This window comes from Hypanus sabinus, chromosome 5 (genome assembly GCF_030144855.1).
Source record: "Hypanus sabinus isolate sHypSab1 chromosome 5, sHypSab1.hap1, whole genome shotgun sequence".
NCBI classification, from domain to species: domain Eukaryota; kingdom Metazoa; phylum Chordata; class Chondrichthyes; order Myliobatiformes; family Dasyatidae; genus Hypanus; species Hypanus sabinus.
Genome location: NC_082710.1, coordinates 158,305,851 through 158,326,524, shown reverse-complemented (window position 1 = coordinate 158,326,524; position 20,674 = coordinate 158,305,851). Strand labels below are relative to the sequence as shown.

General features: G+C 47.5%; 1 protein-coding gene across 13 annotated transcripts in view; it reads left to right on the top strand.

Moving 5' to 3' along the window:
- The window catches only part of syngap1a (synaptic Ras GTPase activating protein 1a), a 640,363-nt gene that overhangs the window by 500,383 nt on the left and 119,306 nt on the right, over nucleotides 1-20,674 (top strand). For 10 of the 13 annotated variants that reach the window (XM_059970722.1, XM_059970723.1, XM_059970719.1 and 7 more), the window contains 3 exons: nucleotides 2,733-2,831; nucleotides 4,586-5,140; nucleotides 16,679-16,880. In XM_059970722.1, the coding sequence (XP_059826705.1) occupies nucleotides 2,733-2,831; nucleotides 4,586-5,140; nucleotides 16,679-16,880 (856 nt within the window). The remainder of the gene's footprint in view (nucleotides 1-2,732; nucleotides 2,832-4,585; nucleotides 5,141-16,678; nucleotides 16,881-20,674) is intronic. The other 3 variants (XM_059970729.1, XM_059970720.1, XM_059970721.1) reach the window with 1 other exon arrangement.

Genomic DNA, 20,674 nt, shown 5'->3' with positions numbered 1-20,674 from the left:
GGAATCTGACAGGAAAGGGCAGAAGGCCATGGAAGAAAGAAAAGGGGGGAGGGGAACACCAGAGGGAAGCGATGGGATGGCAAGGAGATAATGTGAGAGAGGGAAAAAGGGATGGGGAATGGTGAAGGAAGGGAGGGAGCCATCATGACATCAGGTTGGGGGCTACCCAGACGGTATATAAGATGTTCCTGCAACCTGAGTGTGGCCTCATTGTGACAGTAGATGAGGCCATGGATGGACATATTGGAATGGAATGGGAAGTGGAATTAAAATGGGTAGCCTCTGGAAGAATCCACGTTTTCTGGTAGATAGAGTGTAGGCACTCAGCGAAGCAGTCTCCCAATCCACGTCGGGTCTCACTGAAATACAGGAGGCCACACCGGGAGCACCGAACACAGTGTATGACCCCTACAGACTCATAGGTGAAGTGTGCCAAAGTCTTCAACATCAGATAAACCATGGACTACAGTTCCCAGGTACAGGTTAAATCACCAACTACTGTCCCCAACACACTCAAAATGCCGGAGGAACTCAGCAGCATTTGTGGAAAAGAGAGCAGTGATGTTTTGGGCCGAGACCCTTCAGCAGGACGGGAGGAGAAACAATGAGGAGTCGAGTTAAAAGGTGTGGGGGGTGGGGGGAGGAAGGAGAAACAAAAGGGATTCCGTATGTGGGGACTGTAGTTGGGGATTTATCGTATCACGTTTCTGGAACTGTGTCTGGGGACCTTGTTGGTGACTTATCCCATATCTGGGATCTGTTGTCCACATCCGGGGATCGTGGTTGGGGATTTATCCTGCCTCTGGGAACAGTAGTTGGTGATTTATCCCGAAGCTATGGACCATAGTCAGTGATGTATCCGGTATACGTGGAATGTAGTTGGAGATTTATCCCGTACCTGGGGACTGTTGTCAGTGTTTATGTGATAACTGGGGACTGTAGCTAGTCATGTACCCCATCCCTGGGGAATGTAGTCCGTGATTTATCCTGTATCTAGTTACTGTAATACTGTTGGTGATTTCTCCCTTTTCTCAGGACTGTAGTCCGTGATTTATTCTATTTTACTGTAGTCGGTCATTTATCCTAAATCGTGGGACTGTAGTCAGTGCGTTATTCTTTATCTTGTGACCTGTAGTCGGAGATCCTGTATCCTGTATCTGCAGACTGTTTTCAGTGCATTATCCCATATCTGGGAACTGTGGTCGGTGATTATCCCGTCTCTGGGGATTGTAATCGATGATGTAACCCCATATCTGGGGAGTGTAGTTGGGAATTTATTCCACGTCTAGGGGATTTTAGTCCTTCATTTGTCCCATATCTGTGATCTGTAGTCCTTGATATATCCGGTATCTGTGTACTGTAGTCCATGATTTGTTGTTGGTGATTTATATCAAATCTGGGGACCATTATTGGTGATTTATCCTGTATCTGGGGTCTGTTATCAGCGATTTATCCCATACCTGGGGACTGTAGTCTGGGATTTATCCCATATTGGGGGACTGCTGTTGGTGATTTATATCAAATCTGGGGACCATTATTAATGATTTATCCCATATCTGGGGTCTGTTATCAGTGATTTATCCCATACCTGGGGACTATAGTCTGAGATTTATCCCATATCGGGGGGACTGTAGTCTGGGATTTATCCCGTATCTGGGGACTGTAGTCTGGGATTTATCCCATATCGAGGGACTGTTGTCAGTGATTTATATCAAATCTGGGGACCATTATTGGTGATTTATCCTGTATCTGGGGTCTGTTATCAGCGATTTATCCCGTACCTGGGGACTGTAGTCTGGGATTTATCACATATCTGGGGTCTGTTATCAGCGATTTATCCCATTCCTGGGGACTGTAGTATGGGATTTGTCCAATATCTGGGGACAGTAGTCTGGGATTTATCCCATGTCTGGGAACTGTAATCTGGGATTTATCCCGCATTCATGAACTGTAGTCTGGGATTTATCCCACATCCACGGACTGTAGTCTGGGATTTATCCCACATCCATGAACTGTAGTCTGGGACTTATCCCGTATCCATGGACTGTAGTCTGGGACTTACCCTGCATCCATGAACTGTAGTCGACAATTTTTCCTGTATCTGGGGACTGTGGTTGCTGATTAATTCCATATCTAGGGACCATCGTCTGTGATTTATCTCGTGTTTGGGGACTGTAATCATGATTTATTTCATATCTCAGGACTGTAGTTGGCAATGTAGCCAATGTCTTTGGACTGTAGTTGCGATTTCTCTTGTATCTAGGGACTGTATATGGGGGTCTGTAGTCTGTGATTTGTCCCATATCTGATGACTGTCGACAGTGATTTCTCCCATGTCTGGGCACTGTAGTCAGTGATTTATCCTGAACTGGGGGCTCTAGTTGGTGATTTATCAAGGATGGTGAGGAACAGGGGTACTAAATATCTTTAGACCTGAAGACATGCAACAGAGGCTGGAAATCTGAAATAAATCCAGAAAATGCTGGGACCACTCGGCTGGTCAGGTGACATCTGTGGGAGGAGAAACAGACTTCATGTTTTGGGTTGAGGAGGATCTGCTGAACTGCTGGGTGTCTGCTGAGCTCTCTGTCATTATAGCCAGTTATAAAGTATATGTCTGCATACATGAATGATTTCTGCTGACCAGCTACGTCCTGAGCCCAGCTTCTAGCATGGCCAGAGCTTGTTTCTCTGCTGTTTTCCCACTTACCTTGTGTTCCTTCAAATGGCAGGTGACCACTCCCTCGGGTACTAAGTGCTTTGCCTGTCGGTCAGGGGCCGAGCGAGACAAGTGGATTGAGAACCTGCAGCGAGCGGTAAAGCCAAACAAGGTACGACCTTTCAGCTGAATTCTTGCCGTTGCAACTGGTGTGGGAGTGGAAGTCGTGCTTGTTCCGCCACCCACGCTAGCTGCCCTTTTGGGTCACCATTAAGTTGCAAATTTGGGCTGTCCCTGCACTGGGGGAGGGTGACTTTTGCAAAATGCTGGAGGAACTCAGCAGAGCTGGTGGCAGATATGCAAGTGAATAAACAGTCAACCTTTCGGGCCGTGACCCTTCATCAGGACTGGAAAGGAAGGGGGAAGAGGCCAGAACAAGGTGGTGGGAGCAGGGGAGGGAGTACAAGCTGGAAGGTAATAGGTGAGCCTAGGAGTGTGGGGAGGGGAGACGAAGAGAGAAGCTGGGAGGAGATTAGTGGAAAAGATAAAGAACTCTGATAGGAGAGGAGAGTGGATCATGGGAGAAAGGGAAGGAGGAGGGGCACCAGGGGTAGGTGATTGGCAGGTGTTGTAGAGAAGAGAAGAGGGAGGAGTGGTCCATAGTGGGGAATGGAATAAAAGAAAAGGGGGAGTGTGAAAAATTACCAGAAGTTGAAAAAATTGATGTTCATGCCATCAGGTTTGGAAGCTACCCAGGTGGAATATGAGGTGTTGCTCCTCCAACCTGAGAGTACCCTCATCATAGGAGTAGAGGAGGCTTCCATACCAACCTATGGAGATGGAGATTGGAATTAAAATGATTGGCCAGCTAGAAATCCTGCTTTCTGCAAATGGAGTAGTTGTGCTCGGCAGAGCAGTCCTCCAGTCTACACTGGGTCTCACCAGAGTACAGCAGGTCACGGGAACATTCAGTGCAGTCGTGGACTCCAGCAGATTTGCAGGAGAAGCGTTGCCTCTCTTGAAGAACTCTTTGGGGTCCTCAATGGAGGTGAGGGTGGAGGTGAATGGGCAGTTGTTGCAGTGTTTCTGCTTGCTGGGGCAACTGCCAGGAGGGAGATTAATGGGGAGAGACAAAGAAAACGGGAATCACGGAGAAAGTTATCCCTATGGAAAGTGGAGAGTTGAGGTGGGAGGTGAAGATGTATTTGGGTGAGCAGGATACTGTTGAAGATGGCAGAATGATGTGCCAGATGCAGAGGCTCATGGAGTGGTAGGTGAGGACAAGAAAGAGGAGGTAGGTTTGTGTTCCTAGTACGCTGTCCTCATCGTGAATTTCCATGAAGCAAGTCCGTATGATCAGTGCAAACACAAAGAAGAGTGAGCTGAAAAATAAACTGGCACCTCAGTTCTGCAAAAGCAGAATTTGATTCCAAATTGCAGGGTTCTCTGAGAAGACAAGGTGCTGGAGCGTAGAAGAATGAGAGGTGTGATGCTGTGGAGGTGCATAAAATCATGAGGAGCACAAATAGGGGTGAATGTGTTCAATCTTGTTCTCAGGGTTGGAGAATCTAGAAGTAGAGGGCCTAGGTTCCTGATCCAATGACCTATGACCTTGACCTGGCCACCCTGGACCCAGATCCTGATCCAGTGACCTCTGACCTTGACCTCGCCATACCTATACTTCGGCCTCTTCCTGACCCAGTTGCATCTGAACTTGATCTGGCCTCCTGTGGCCCTAACTTGAATAATCTGCCTGGCCCAATGCCATGAAATCTTGTCCATACTCCCTCTTCCTGTCGTAATGATCTCTGACCATCCCTGACCTGCCTGACTCAACGATGTCTGACCTTGATCCGACCCCCAGCGTACCCCTGGGTCCGATCGAGCTTCTCACAACTCTCCCCATCATCACCCTCTCTCCTGCAGGACAACAGCCGACGGGTGGACAATGTCCTGAAACTGTGGATCATCGAGGGCAAGGACCTGCCGCCCAAGAAGCGCTACTACTGTGAGCTGTGCCTGGACGAGATGCTGTACGCCCGCACCACCAGCAAGGTGAAGACGGACAACGTCTTCTGGGGTGAGCACTTTGAGTTCAACAACCTGCCGTCTGTGCGTAACATCCGCATCCACCTGTACAAGGACACGGACAAGAAGAAGAAGAAGGACAAGAGCAACTATGTGGGGCTGGTCAACATCCCCATCAGCAGCGTGGCCAGCCGCCAGTTCGTGGAGCAGTGGTACCCCGTCAGCCAGCCCAGCTCCAGCCGCGGCAAGGCAGGTGGCCCCACCATCCGCATCAAGTCCCGCTACCAGACAATGAACATCCTGCCCATGGAGCTGTACAAAGAGTTTGCCGAGTACGTCACCAACAACTACAAGATGCTCTGCGCCGTGCTGGAGCCCGTGCTCAGTGTCAAGAACAAGGAGGAGGTGGCGTGCGCCCTGGTGCACATCCTGCAGAGCACGGGCAAGGCCAAGGTAAGGCTTGCGGCTGCGCGCAGAGGGTAGGAAAATGGAGGTGGTCAGGCGGCCCAACTAGCTGCACAGCCCGGGTGTAAAGCCTCAGCAGCCTCTCCTGGGCAATGGCCCTCCAGCAGAATGCAGTGAGTGGAGGATAGAATCAGAATCAGGCTTATTATCACTGACACGTTGTGAAATTTGTCCCATATTTATTTATTTTGTGATACAGTGCAGAGTCAGTCCTTCTGAGTCTTTAAACAGCGCTGCCCGACAGCTCCGATCCATTGCTAACCTAACCATGGGGCAATTAAATGTCTGTCTTTGGACTGTGGGAGGAAACCAGAGCACCCGGGAAAAACCACATACATCCCATGGAGTGGACGTACAGACCCCTTACAGAGGCATTGAACTCTGACACCTTGAGTTGTAATAGCGTCGTGCTACCCGCCACACTACTATGGTGCCCATAAATATGCTGTTATGCAGCAGAGGTACAATCGCTGTATGTTATAATAACACAATAAATGTATAAACTCTTCATGGACTTCCAGCCAGGTGCAGGTATCGATTTTACCTGAAGTTTCGATGACAGACTCTGCCACCTTCATCAAGGGCAATGCGTGGGCATGTCTAGTCCGGTGGAATTTCTGCTGTCCCATCATGTTTACAAAAAAGTTCTGCATCAAGGAGCCCAGGAGGTGTATCCATTTGGGTTACCAGGAGAAGTCGGTGGTGGCAGAACATTGCGTTCGCAATAGCAATGGGATTAACTTCGATGACACCAAACTACTGTGTCACGCCAGTGGCTTTTGGGACCGTCTCATGAAGGAAGCCATTGAGATAAAACCAGTGGAAAAGAATTTTAACAAAGTCAAAGGTCTCACTCTAAGTCAGAACCCAAATTTGAATGTAAACATGGTGGGACAGCAGACACCTGATTGGATGAGGACTAGCCAGTCGGGAGGAATGGATGATGGGTGTATAAATACCACTGGACTAGACATGCCTAGGTATCATGCTTGATGAAGCCAATCAAGTCTGTCATGAAAACGTCGGTTAAAATCGATACCTGTAACCAGCTGGAAGCCTGAGAAGAGTTTATTTGTCATATACGCTAGGAAAGCACTAAAACAAGAAATAATACAAAAACAGAATAGTGTGATAGTGTTCATAAATCCACAAACCTTTCAGAGAACTGATGGTAGAGATGAAGCAACTGTTCCCAAAACATTGAATGTGGATCTTCATGCCCCTGTACCTCCTTCCTGATGGTAGTGATGAGAAGAGGATATGGCCCAAATGGTGAGGGTTCTTAATAAGGGGGGGTGCCTTTTTGAAAATGTCCTCGATGGCAGAGTAGGCTGTGCCTGTGCAGGATCTAGCTGAGACTACAACCCACTTCAGCTCCCTGCAATATTGTACATCGGTGCCTCCATACCAGATGGAGATGCAACCAGTGAAACTGCTCTCCACCATATAGCTGTGGAAATTTCCTAGAGACTTTTGTGACAAACCATATCTCCTCAAGCTCTTCATGAAGTAGAGCCACTGGCTTGCCTTCTTCATGACTGCATCAAGGTGTTGTGCCCAGGATAGATCCTCTGAGATGTTGACATCCAAGAACTTGACGCTGCATGTCCTTCCCACCACTGGCCACTCGATGAGGACTGGTGTGTGTTGCAACACCCTTCCTGAAGTCCACAGTCAATTCCTTTGTCTTGCTCACATGGAGTGCTGCGACACCACAAAACCAGCCAATCTGTCTCACTCCTGTACGCCTCCTCATCACCATCTGAGATTCTGCCAGCAACTCTGGTGTCATCAGCAAATTTGTAAATGGTGTTTGAGCTGTGCGTAGCCACAAGGTGTGGGTGCAAAAAGAGTGAAATACTAGGCTAAGCACACATCCTTGGGGTGTGCTTGTGTTGATTTTCAGTGAGGAGGATATAGACACACAAGGCAAATGATTCAGCTTATTGTATTATGATATAGAGCAGGGTGCAATGAAATTCCCTGTTCACATGAAGCTCATAGAGTGAACAGTTACACAGTGATAATAAATGCAACAGTCACAGAGCTGTAGAATGCTGTATAGATTGCAGTGAAGTATTGCAGAAGGAAATGCTAAAGTGATCCTAACAGTTACTGATTTCAACGAGAATGAAAGAGCACAGAGAAAATTTACAAGGACATTGTCGAGACTCGAGGACCAGAGTGTTCGTCAAAGGTTGAATAGGCCAGGAATTTCAGACGGAGGAGGATGAGGGGAGATCTTATTGAGAGATACAAAAATTATGAAGGATTCAGATTGGTTGAATCCGTACAGGTTTTTTTTTGCCCCTGAGGTGGGATGAGACCAGAATTAGATGTTATAGGTTTAGGGCGAAGAGTGAAATATTTTCAGGGGGAAACATTCACTCAGACGGTGGTGTGCATGTGGAATGAGCTGCCAGTTGAAGCGGTAGTTCTGGGTTTGATGGAAACATTTAAAAGAAGTTTGGATAGCTACATGGGTGAGAGAGGTATCGAGGGTAGTGCTCTGGGCGCAGGGTGATGGGATTAAGTGGAAGATCAGATCAGCATGGCCTGAAGGTCTTGTTTCTGTGCTGCAGTACTCTATGGCAACTGCTCAAAATGACAATGAGTTCCTTTGTGAGGAACACAAGGAGGCCCAGGGTAGACAGTGGGAGCAGAGCCTCACCTTCCAAGCTGCCTACCCACCTATCCTGTCGAGCAGCCTGTGCCCCAAAGCCCACACTGGGAACATAGTCACCTGGGAACCTACAGACCTCGAGTAGAAGGGAGTGTCCCTCAGTCCTGAGGATCAGCCTCAAATCAGGCAATAAGACTTTAACCCATGACAATATCACTCTGAAAGAAAGAATTTGCACCAATAGTGAACATTTCTGTGCCTATAGCACATTCCAAATTGTCTCTCAGACAATCTGAAAGTATGGTTGCTGTAGCAGTGACAACAGGACTCACACACAGCACAATGTGGTAATGATTAGTTAATCTATATTTAGTGCTGTTCTTTCACTGATAAATGTGATCAGGCTAGAATGTATAACAGAATCAATGTTTCCCGTAGTTTACAATCATTACGGAAGATTTCTTCAAACACAGCTAACTATCAGCAACAACTGCCACGTAGGTAGTGCCAGTGATGCACCGTTCTCTCCACACAATCCTCATTGCTGACAGGTTGTACCAAACCTCCAGTGAGACTCCTGCAAGTGTGGGTGATGATCAGGAAACCATTCAACTTCTGTGTCAACAGAGGATGAAGACCTCGGAGACAGAGTCCCCTGTCAATGAACAGCTGTACACTGAAGGCGTTCACTTGTGCAGATTTAACAGCCAAGCAGTTGGATGTTATTTTTTTCTCTTTCTTTCTGTCTCTCGATCTCACATTCACATTCTCTCTCCCTCACACACTCACACATTCCCACTCTCTCTACCTATCTGTCCCCCTCACTCTCTCATTCGCTCCCTTGTTCTCTTTCATTCTCTGACATGCTCTATATAAATGACTGTTACTTGCTCTCACTCTCACACTGTCACATTCATTCTCCCTCTCACACCCGCTCTCCCTCTCGCACCCGCTCTCCCTCTCACACCCGCTCTCCCTCTCCCACCCGCTCTCCCTCTCACACCCGCTCTCCCTCTCACACCCTCTCTCCCTCTCCCACCCGCTCTCCCTCTCCCACCCGCTCTCCCTCTCACACCCGCTCTCCCTCTCGCACCCGCTCTCCCTCTCGCACCCGCTCTCCCTCTCGCACCCGCTCTCCCTCTCGCACCCGCTCTCCCTCTCGCACCCGCTCTCCCTCTCGCACCCGCTCTCCCTCTCGCACCCGCTCTCCCTCTCGCACCCGCTGTCCCTCTCGCACCCGCTCTCCCTCTCACACCCGCTCTCCCTCGCACCCGCTCTCCCTCTCATACCCGCTCTCCCTCTCGCACCCGCTCTCCCTCACACCCTCTCTCCCTCTCGCACCCGCTCTCCCTCTCACACCCGCTCTCCCTCTCGCACCCTCTCTCCCTCTCGCTCCCGCTCTCCCTCTCACACCCGCTCTCCCTCTCGCACCCTCTCTCCCTCTCGCACCCGCTGTCCCTCTCACACCCGCTCTCCCTCTCGCACCCGCTCTCCCTCTCGCACCCGCTCTCCCTCTCACACCCGCTCTCCCTCTCACACCCGCTCTCCCTCTCGCACCCGCTCTCCCTCTCACACCCGCTCTCCCTCTCACACCCGCTCTCCCTCTCGCACCCGCTCTCCCTCTCACACCCGCTCTCCCTCTCGCACACGCTCTCCCTCTCACACCCGCTCTCCCTCTCACACCCTCTCTCCCTCACACCCGCTCTCTCTCTCACACCCGCTCTCCCTCTTGCACACGCTCTCCCTCTCACACCCGCTCTCCCTCTCACACCCTCTCTCCCTCACACCCGCTCTCTCTCTCATACACGCTCTCCCTCCCACACACACGCAGTCCCTCCCACACACCCGCTCTCCCTCCCACACACCCGCTCTCCCTCCCACACACCCGCTCTCCCTCCCACACACACGCAGTCCCTCCCACACACCCGCTCTCCCTCCCACACACCCGCACCCCCCTCACCCACCCATCTCTCCCCCACCCATGCTCTCCCCGTCGCCCTCCGCACAACCCCTCACCCTCCCCACACCCCCTTGCCCTCTTCCCCTCTCCCCCTCACCTTCTCTCCTTCTCTCTCACCCTCTCTCCTCTCGCCTTCTACCCCTCTCTCGCACTCTCCCCCCTTCCTTTGTCCCCTCTCACCATCCATCTATCTTTCACAGTCTTCTCTCAATCTTACAACAAATATCTGATGATAAAGCTCCTCTATGATTCAGCCCCTACGTGGAGCACTTTCCTGTATCTCATGGCCACCCCTCAGTGAGGGCAGGTACTGGCAGTGATGGTCAGGACCGACCCACTGTGTTTGGCTTTCTGAGGGGAGGGCTATTTGAGGACCAAGACCTCAAATCTGGTTGGCTCCTGGGATGCAGTGGCCCATCTCTTCTGAATGTTTCGGAGACCTGGACTGCCTCTTGCAGGCTCTAGAGGGGTAACACCAAAACTCTCCTAAATCCACAGATGGAATAAAGAATCAAGCCTCGCCCCCTCCCCTGCCCTACCCCCATCAATGTTCAGAGCGTCAAGACCTTGACTGCATTCAGTCCACTCCATTGGGCAGAATTAATGTTACTGTTAAAAAAGCAGAAAGTGCTGAAAACACTCAGCAAATCATGTTGCATCTCTGAGGAGGGAATGGGAATTCTCAGCTATTCAGTCAGCATCTGTGAAGAGTAGAACAGTTCTTGTTTCAGACCAGAGACCTTTCATCTGGTTCACGAGAATAATCCCACAAGTGAAAGGCTTAATTTATGAGGAGTATTTGATGATTCTGGGCCTGTTAGCTTTGAAGAATGAAAATTATCGACTGCTGAAAGGCCTAGATAAAGTGGATGTGGAGAGGATGTTTCCCATAGTGGGGGAGTCTAGAACCAGAGGCCACACCCTCAAAATAGAGGGACATCCATTTAGAACAGAGATGAGGTACAATTTCTTTAGCCAGAGGGTGGTGAATCTGTGGAATTCCATGCCACAGGGAGCTGTGCAGGCCAAGTCATCAGGTATATTTAAGGTAGAGGTTGATAGGTTCTTGATTAATCAGGGTGTCAGAGGTAATGGAGAGAAGGCAGGAGAATGGGGGTTGAGAGCATAATAAATCAGCCATGATGGAATGGCCTAATTCTGCACCTACATCTTATCTACATCATCTACATCAAAGCTACTATTTCAGATTTTTAGCTTCGACAGTTTTTTATCTTTTTATTGTTTGCACATCTGACAAAACCCTGCTCCAAGTTCTGTCACTGCCTGAAATTACCCCATGGACAGAAGAAAAGATTCACTGATGTTTTCCAAGCTTCCTTGTAGCATTCCCATGGACAGCAGGGAAGCCCTGGCCCACAAATTCTCAAAATGGCATTGGATCCTTGAAACCCTTTATAAACACAAGGGACTCTGTAGATGCTGGAAATCCAGAAAAACCCAGCAGGTGAGGCAGTATCTGTGGAGGGGAATAAACAGCCAATGTTTCAGTCTCAGCCCAAAACATTATCTGTTTATTCCCCTCCATAGATTCTGCCTCACCTGCTGAATTGCTCCTGAATTTTATGTGTGTTATCCTTAAGTCTGTTTGACAGGAGCACGTGGTTAGATGATGAAAGGAAGCCTCACGCCCCAAGTTGCCTGCCTGCCCTCCCATCCCATCAAACTGCCCCTTCACCACATTGGGAACATCAATCACCTGGGAACCCTCAGAGTGGAGTCGCCCTCGATCCACAGGGACTGTTTCAGGTCAGGCATAAGATTTTAAACCACAACAAGGCAACTCATAGGGAAAGAATTTGCAATTATATTGAACCTTCTGTTTTGGTAGTACATTCCAAATGGCCTCACAGACAATATTACATTTGGAAGTGTGGTTACTATAGTACTCTCGCACAGCATACTGTGGTAATAGCTTGTTAATCTATATTTAGTGCTGTTCTCTCACTGATAATCATGGTCAGGCCAGAATATGTGACAGAATCATATTTCTTGTATTTTGCAATCATTATGGAAGAGTTCTTCAAGGCTGCTAAATATCAGAAATCACTTCCATTTAAACAATGGCATTGATGTAGTCAAACACGTCAGCACTTAAGTGTGAGTGACGATTAAACAAATTGACACCATGTGAGGAGATCTGTGGAACAACCAAAAGCTTGGCAAAGTGGGAGGTTTTAATGAAATAATGTCTCAAAGGAGCAGAGATGGAAAGCCAGAGGGATTTGAGGAGATGAATTCTGGATGTGAGGACCATGTAGCCTCAGGTGCCGGTGAACCATCTAAAACTGCGGATGGGCGGGAGGCCAGAATTGGGCTGCTCAGTGATGCAGTGACTAAAACCGCTACCTCGCATGTCAGAGACACAGGTTCGATCCCGACCTGTGGCGCTGCCGGAGTGGAGCTTATATGTATTCCCTTGTGCAGGTTTCCCTGGATGCTAGGGTTCCCCCCTCATTCCAAAGACATACAGGTGGGAGGCTAGCGTGTAGGAATATGCTGAAATATGGGGAGAGTTGGGAGGGATGTGAGAACAAAAATAAGATTTGTGTAAGAGAGTCTACCAGGGGGTGTAGGCTTAGGTAAGAGGGAAGCGGTTTGGAGGGAAACTGAGGAAGAATTCTTACAGCTTGAAGGTGTTTCTCACTACCCAAGAAGGTGGTGGGACCAGGTGCTCTTGTGATGTTTACAAACCTAGATACAAAATAGGATGGCTAACTGACGATGGTGGTGATGTGCCCATTGATGCCAACAGACTACTGAAGAACATGGGGGGCAGCAAGTACGAGTGTAACCTTCAAAATGCATTTGGACGGGTGCACAGACAGGCAAGGATGAGAGGGGTATCAAAATCACAAGAGATTCTGCAAGTACGAGTGTAACCTTCAAAAAGCATTTGGACAGGTGCACAGACAGGCAAGGATGAGAGGGGTATCAAAATCACAAGAGATTCTGCAAGTACGAGTGTAACCTTCAAAAAGCATTTGGACAGGTGCACAGGCAGGCAAGGATGAGAGGGGTATCAAAATCACAAGAGATTCTGCAAGTACGAGTGTAACCTTCAAAAAGCATTTGGACAGGTGCACAGGCAGGCAAGGATGAGAGGGGTATCAAAATCACAAGAGATTCTGCAAGTACGAGTGTAACCTTCAAAAACCATTTGGACAGGTGCACAGGCAGGCAAGGATGAGAGGGGTATCAAAATCACAAGAGATTCTGCAAGTACGAGTGTAACCTTCAAAAAGTATTTGGACAGGTGCACAGGCAGGAGGAGCTCAGGAGGTCAAACAGCATCTATGGAGAGGAATATAACGAATATTTCAAGACAAGGTCCTTTTCTTATCAAAGTACAGATTAGCATGTTATCATATACTGTCCTGATATTCATTTTCTTGCAGGCCTTTACAGGAGAACAAAATACAATTGAATTTTACGAGAAACTATATGTAAGCAAAGATTGATGAACAACCAGTGCACAAAAGAAGAGGCAAATAAAAGTAACACTGAGGACGTGAGTTGTAAAGGGTCCTTGAAAATGAGTCAGTAAGTTGTAGAATCAGTTCAGAGTAGTGGTGAATATAGTTCCCTGTGCCATTTGAGGAAAGTAACTCTTACTGAACCTGGTGGTGTGGGAACGAAGGTCTCTGTGCCTCCTGCCCAATGGTAGTTGCGAGAAGAATTTGTGCAGATAAATGGAATTAGCTTAGATAGGCATTTTGGTCAGCATAGGTAGGCTGGGCTGAATGACCTCTTCTGGGCGTATGAAGATGAATGATGAGCAAGGTCAGGGATGGCTGGGGACAGGCGTGTGGGTGTTGTGAATTCCAGAAGTCACTGTGCAAGATGAGCAGGATGGGTAACAGAAGTCACAGCGAGCAGTTGGATGTAATAACACAAATGTGAATGGAACGCGGGGTAAATCAAATCTCAGTTAGTGTAGGAATTGTCACACTAACCCTCCAGAAGTGCAACGTGGGGCTGAATCCACCTTTATCCTTATGCTCTGGTGACCTTGAAGAATGAAGCAGGAAGAATGCAAGGTTCATGGTGAAATTAGATTGTTGTTCAGCACCAGTTAAACCATCAGTGCCTTCATTAGTGGAGCTTGGAACTGGCTGAGAGATGTTTGATTTGCTTACTCAGAACCGCTCTCCTCTCCAGAAGCTCAGTAGCTTCTTGAAGATGAAATATTTATGAGGCAATGAAGATACCTCCTTAGAGAGTGAATGCCCAGTGTTAATGGGAAGGGCTTGTCAGCTTTAAGCAGAAAGAATGTACAGAGCTTTTAACAAGCTGTCAAAGAGATTTTGCTCAGCTTCCATTACATTTCCTCTGGCTGTTAACACTCTTGAGTTCCTTCCACGGCTATCCCATCTCCTTTCCTGACAAGTCCTGGCCTGCATTGTGTTTGTGTTTTTAATTCGTCTCACATTACAGGCAGACGGGCCGATTACAGAAATCAGACTCAAAGGAATCTTTCTGGAAACCATTAATCAGCACGGCACCGGTTAAAGAACAGTACTATACCAGTTTTGAAACTCAAAGCCAGATATCAGGACTGAAGAGGATAAACCAGCATTGCAATGCACTGCTTCAAAGATCTGAATCCAGTTTTTTTTTAATTGTAGGATAAAAACAAAATGATGTTTGCAATAATGTAAGCATGAATCTGCCAGAATAACATAAAATTCCACTACCTCATAGCTTCAAGGGGCCCAGGTTCGATCCCAACCTTCAGCGCTGTTTGTGTGTGAATTTCACACTCTCCTCTCCTGATTGCCAGGAGTGTGGAGAATCACCTGATCTGTGCCTTGGAGAGGGTCGTGGGAAGGGTCACAGGACGCCACTCAATCTGCCTCTGCATCCATAGTTCGTGAGTTTCTATTGAACGGATTGTTAATAATGAGCATCAAGGGTATTCATTGCCATAGAATACTTTGAAGGCCATGTCATTGGGTATATTTATAGAGGAGGCTGATAGGCTCTTGATTAGTAAGGGAATGAAAGGTTACAGGGAAAAGGCAGGAGAATTGGGTAGAGAGGGATAATAGCTCGGCCATAATGGGATGGCAGAGAACTTGATGGACCAACTGGCCTAGTTCTGCTCCTATGTCTTATCACCTTCTGGGTAAGTGAACTCCCTCTTGAAGAAGATCACCATTGCCTGACCTACATTACTTGCCACCCATTGGCGTGTGCCGAGCTGGCTACATCATATCGCGTGCAGGTGAGGTCTGCTTCATTTACTGAGCAGCAGTAAAATGGAACTGGAAGTGTTCATCATCCATGAACACTTAAACCTGAGGGAAGATCTTTGCTGAAGCATCTGACGGTGACTGGGCTTGAGAAACTCCAGCAATTGACATACTGTAATGATTTACCTCCTGCAACTAAAACCATCTCCTCTATGAGAAAGATGACTCCAGACTTTGGAATGTTTTCCTCAAGATGGCCACTGACTTGAGCTTTACCAGATTTCCCTGATGTGAGTATCAGTCAACTGCTGCTTGGACATCAGGGGCAGCCACCCTCATCATAGCTCTGGGGTTCTGTTCTGATGACTGTGCTTGGTCCAAAGTAGCAGCAAGATTTGGGGTTTTCTCCTGGTGAAGCCCAAACCAGGGACTAATGAGCAGGTTGGTTTGTAAGCAGCACCAATGGACATTACTCATCATCTCAGTAGACTGAGAACTGGTTGAGTTGATGGTAATTAACATGGTTTGATTTGGCCTGCTGGTTCTGTGGAAAATAGGTGGCGTGGTAGTACGACAGGTAGAGCCAGTGCCTCACACTGCCACAGACCCAGCTTCAACCCTGTGTGTGTGGAGTTTGCACGGTCGCTCTGTGACCGCATGGGTTCCCACCAGTTGCTCTGACTTCCAGCCACATCCTGAAGACCTGCAGTTTGATGTTAGTTGGCTACTGTGAGTTACTTCTAGTGTGAGTGAATGGGAATGTGATGAGAGAGTGTCTTTATTAGTAACTGAGATGAGGACTTGGTTCACCTGCTGATTCTCAGTACTGGATTATTCCCTTCATATTAATGGACAATGCAGTTAAGAAGCTCAAAGTCATAGATTGGCATGTTCCAGTAGGTGCTGGATAATTGACCCAAAAAGCCAGTGGGAAGATACAATATTTGTCTGCACTACCAAACTGAAATATTAATGGACATGGGTCGAGAATTAGAATTAGGTTTATTATCACTGACATATGTCATGAAATTTGTACAGCAGTACAGCATAAGACAAAAAAACTATGTAACAGAAATAAACAAATAGTGCAATAGATGAATAATGAGGTTCATCAACTGTTGAGAAATCTGATGGCAGAGGGGAAGAAGCTGTTCCTAAATACTCAAGTTTTATCTCCTCCCTGATGGTAGTTACAAAAAGAGGGCATGTCCTGGATGGTGAGGGTGCTCAATGAGGGATACTGCCTTCTTGAGGCACGCCCTCGTGAGGATGTCCTTGATGGCAGGGAGGTTGTGCCGGTGATGGAGTTGGCTTAGTCTAAACCCTCTGCAGCCTCTTTAAATCCCGTGCATTGGAGTTTTTGTGCCAGACAGTGATACAACCGGTCAGAAAACCCATCGTGGTACATCTGCAGGAACTTGCTATAGTCTTTGGTGACATACCAAATCTCTTCAAGCTCCTAATGAAGTAGAGTCGTTGGTGTATCTTCTTGTGATACTATAGGGTGTGGGCCTCTGAGAAGTTCATACCTAGGAGCTCAAAACTGCCAAACCCTTTCAAAATAGGAATACTTGGGGAGAGTAAAACCTAGTAAAGAATAGAGATTTTGGGATAATCAAAGAGCTCTTTTAGTGAGATAGTATGTGCAAAAAGGGACAAATGGCCTCCTCTTGTGATATAAGATTGCCTACAAATGGATTTGACCTCTGCCACCATTCTGTCTCTGCTAGGACTTCCTCTCTGACATGGCGATGACGGAGGTTGACCGCTTCGTCGACCGTGAGCATTTAATATTCCGTGAGAATACCCTGGCAACCAAGGCGATCGAAGAGTACTTAAAGTTGATTGGTCAGAAATACCTCAAGGACGCAATTGGTAGGTTGGTGTACGTGACTGCTACACTCACTGCTACCGACACTCCATTAACACAGGGTTTGTATCTGACGTTGGTGTGTTACACTTATAACCATTGAAATGCAGCGGAGTCTATCGGTCATCGCACCTGGCCAGGGATGCAGTAAATGTGCCAGCCTGGAATCTAAATGGGAAGGCAGGGTGGGAGACCTCAGCTGAGAAAAATGTTGCATGACAATGGCTTTCCTCCAAACTCATAGGTTTTGAGAAGAGGTGGGTTGGATAGTGATTGTGGGTCTGGCCTCAGGAAAGTAACTGGATGGTCACCAAAGCTTTCATTTGATGAGGACTAACTCCTCTAGTCCTTGGTCTTTATTTCTGGGCACCACACAGCAATGAGTGCTTTTGACGGTAGTCCATGCTGACCAATGTTCCCCATCTAAGTTAGTCTCACTGCCCACACTGGGCTGTTATCTCTCTAAACCTTTCCTATCCATGTACCTGTCCAAGAATCTTTCAAATATTGTTAAGGTACCTACCCCAGCCATTTCCTCCAGCTGCTCATTCCATATATAGACCACTGTCAGGGTAGAGTATGTTGCCGCTCAGGTTCCCTCACTTCTCACCTTAAGCCCTTGCCCTCTTATTCTTCATTCCCCAACCCTGGGGAAAAGGACTGTGTTCATTGCCCCTGTCGATACCCTTGATGATTTCATACACCACAATAAAATCATCTGTCGTTCTTATACACCATTGAAAAATAGCTCAACCAGCTTAATCCCTCTGCCTAAACTTAGCTCCTTGAGTCGTGGCAACATACTTGTAAATCTCCTTTACACTCTATCCAATTTAATGAAATCTTTTCTGCAGCAGGGTATCCAAAACTGAGAAAAACTTCCTTTGGTAACATATCGAATTGGGTTGTTTATGGACCAGAAAATGCCCTTCTAAGGCAGCTCCTTGACATCTTGTAGAATCTTTGGACAAAGAGAAAAACTCAGTTCCTCAAGCCTGCGTTGGCTCCTCAAGAGAGCTGAGTCCGAGCCCCACTCTCCTTCTGCTTGCTGAAGTCTTCTCATGTTCTACTTTCCTTTGGCAATTTCCTGCAAGGTTTTACTCACAAGCTTCGGCAGCACAGGGTTCTGCCACACTTCACCCTGCACCTGCAGCTCACCTGCCAGGCAGTAAGAAGGAGTGAGGATTCTGGTGAACTTTTCCGCCCTCAATAAATTAACCAAGGGGAGAATTTATGCCATTTGGCACTGTTCCCTCAGCCTTGGTCCTCTGAGCTAACTTACGCCCAGTTCACCTGTTCCACAAAGTTCTGAAGGAGGTCGAGACCCTAAACCATGAGTGGCAGAGACACCAGCTGTCAGCAGAATGAACAGGGAGGGAGTTGGGGGAATGGGTCAAGGGCACTGAGGTAAGGGAGTAGGTATTTAGGAGATGGATTGGAGTATTGGAAGAAGGAGGCAGGGGCTTGAGATTGGATCGGAAACATTTTGGATTGGATGGGGGCATTGTGGTGAATGGAGCAGAGCTCAAGAGGAATGTAACTCCAAATACATAGAAGGTGTTGAATTTGAGGAACATAGAGGAAGAGGGAATTTCTGTGGGAACAGATGGGCTTGCAGGTTTCATTTTTATCCCAAGTTTATCTGACATTGAAAGGTCCGATTACAAACCAGGCTCCGCTGTAGTTTGTTTTAACTTTTAGATTTAAAAAAAAATCAGTGATAGAACCATTTCACCTCCATCACAATTTAAATGTGCTTTACTCAAAAGTGACCAGCCTGTGGCTGCAGGGAATGCTGACATTGGAGGACAATGGTGCTGGAGACATGGTGGTGGTCGATGGGAGGAGGAGGAGGAGGATTGAACCACTGTTAGGCCTCCAGGGATAGCTCAGTTATGTCATGAGCTAAGTTTTTTACCCTGCGGTGGGAAGGCTTGAGGGAAATCGTTATTTATTACTTGCCCATGTTATCCACTCTTGGATATGTTTGAAGCATTTATTCTCATTCACTTTCTCTCTCTGTTACCTTGTGTTATCCTTTTCCTTTCTGACAATGAAGGCCTTTGTTTACTTCTCTGCCTCCATACAAAGGCACACGCACACACATACTCCCCCTCCCCCTATCCCACTTTCCTATCTCATCCCCCTCCCCCATTCCCCCTCCTCCACACCCCTCCTCTACCCCCATTCCTCTATTCCTCTCTGTCACCCTCTCCATCTCTCTCTCTCTGTCTCATCTCTGTCATTCTTTCTCTCTTCCTCTCTGTGTCTTTCCCCTGCTCTCCCACTCAGCTCCAAGGACCCCATTTTCAGTGGAGTCACACACAAGACAGATCAGGGATTCTCAGGCTCTCTTTGTTGCCCTGCACTCCAATCTTGCTTCTGGCCCTTCCAAGTAAGATTTCAACTGGAAATGGCCCTGGCCTTCTGCAGCATAGTGGGGGTATCCTATCAAGTAATTGGCATTGGAAGAGCACCCCCATCCATATCTACCTTCGGAGGCACCCACATTCTTCCTTGTCCTTGACCCATCAAGTTTACAACTTATTGCCTCTTTGGGTACATGAGCCCAGATAACTGAAGAATCCTTTGTATTCTCATTGGCAAAATGCATGAGGCATTTATATAATGGCGCGCATTATTCAGATGAATGCCATTGATTTTTATGGGTTTGGTTTCCCATCTTATGGTGGGATGGGTTGGTTGGGATCACTAGGGGGAATATCAAGATCCTCATGGATGTACCTCTGTGTGTACAATGAAACAGTTGGCCTTTCTCATCTCTCATACAAGCATTCCACCTCCTACTATTGTCCCACCACCCAGTCTGGGACCAAACCAAAAAAAAGAATTAATTGCCGGACTTACTCTTCAGTAAAACACTTTTAATGTCATGCGTGCGTTTATATATTTTTACTGTTAACCCTTTGAGGACTTTGGACCTGTTGCGGTTTTTCGACTTGCCATGTTTTCAGGAGCTGTAGGAGAGTTGGGTCGGACAGGTGAATATCAGTGTAACAAGGTCTAGCTGATTCATGTTCTCAGTGCAAAGTGTTGGAGTTTCTGTGGACCTCAGACTTTCAGAGTTGCTCCATTCCATTGGACTTCACTGTCCTAGGAAAACAGCACAGGAACAGGCCCTTCAGCCCATGCTGACCTTTTTGCCCACCTGCACTGTATCCCATTTACCAGCATCATCCATAGACTTCTAAACCTTGCCCGTTTCAATGTCCATCTAAATATCCCCCAAATACTGTAACTCTAGCTGATTACACCACCTCCTCTGGCAGTGTTTTCAAGATATCAATCACTTTATAAAAATCTTTCCCATCAGCTCCTCTTTAAATCTCCTTCCTTTCACCTTAAACCTATGCCATCTTGTTTTTATTTTATGCCCTTGCCATAGGGAAAAGATTCTATTTACTCTTTCTTTGCCTCTTATAGTTTGCTATTCTTCACCCCCGCCCCCCCCCCCCCCCACACACATCCTCCACTCCAGGGAAAGCAAGTTCAGCCTATCCAATCTCTCCCCTAAACTTCAGTCCTCCAGTGCAGACAATATGCTGAGGGGCATCTGATTTTGCCCGGGCTAGTTCCTGGACATACTGATGGGATGGCTGCAATCCTGTTTGTGTAGCCTGTCCTGCTGGTGACGATCTTGCTCTCTATTTGAGTTGAGATTTTTGCAGAGCAAATTGGGATCAACTACCCTCAACTTCTTTCCAACATAGAACATCAAATGCAGAACAGCAGAGAACTCGGCCCTGCAGAAATGTGCCGAACATGATGCCGAGTTAAACTCTCCCTTTATCCCTGTATGTGGTCCATCTTCCTTCACCTCCTGCCTGTTGAACAC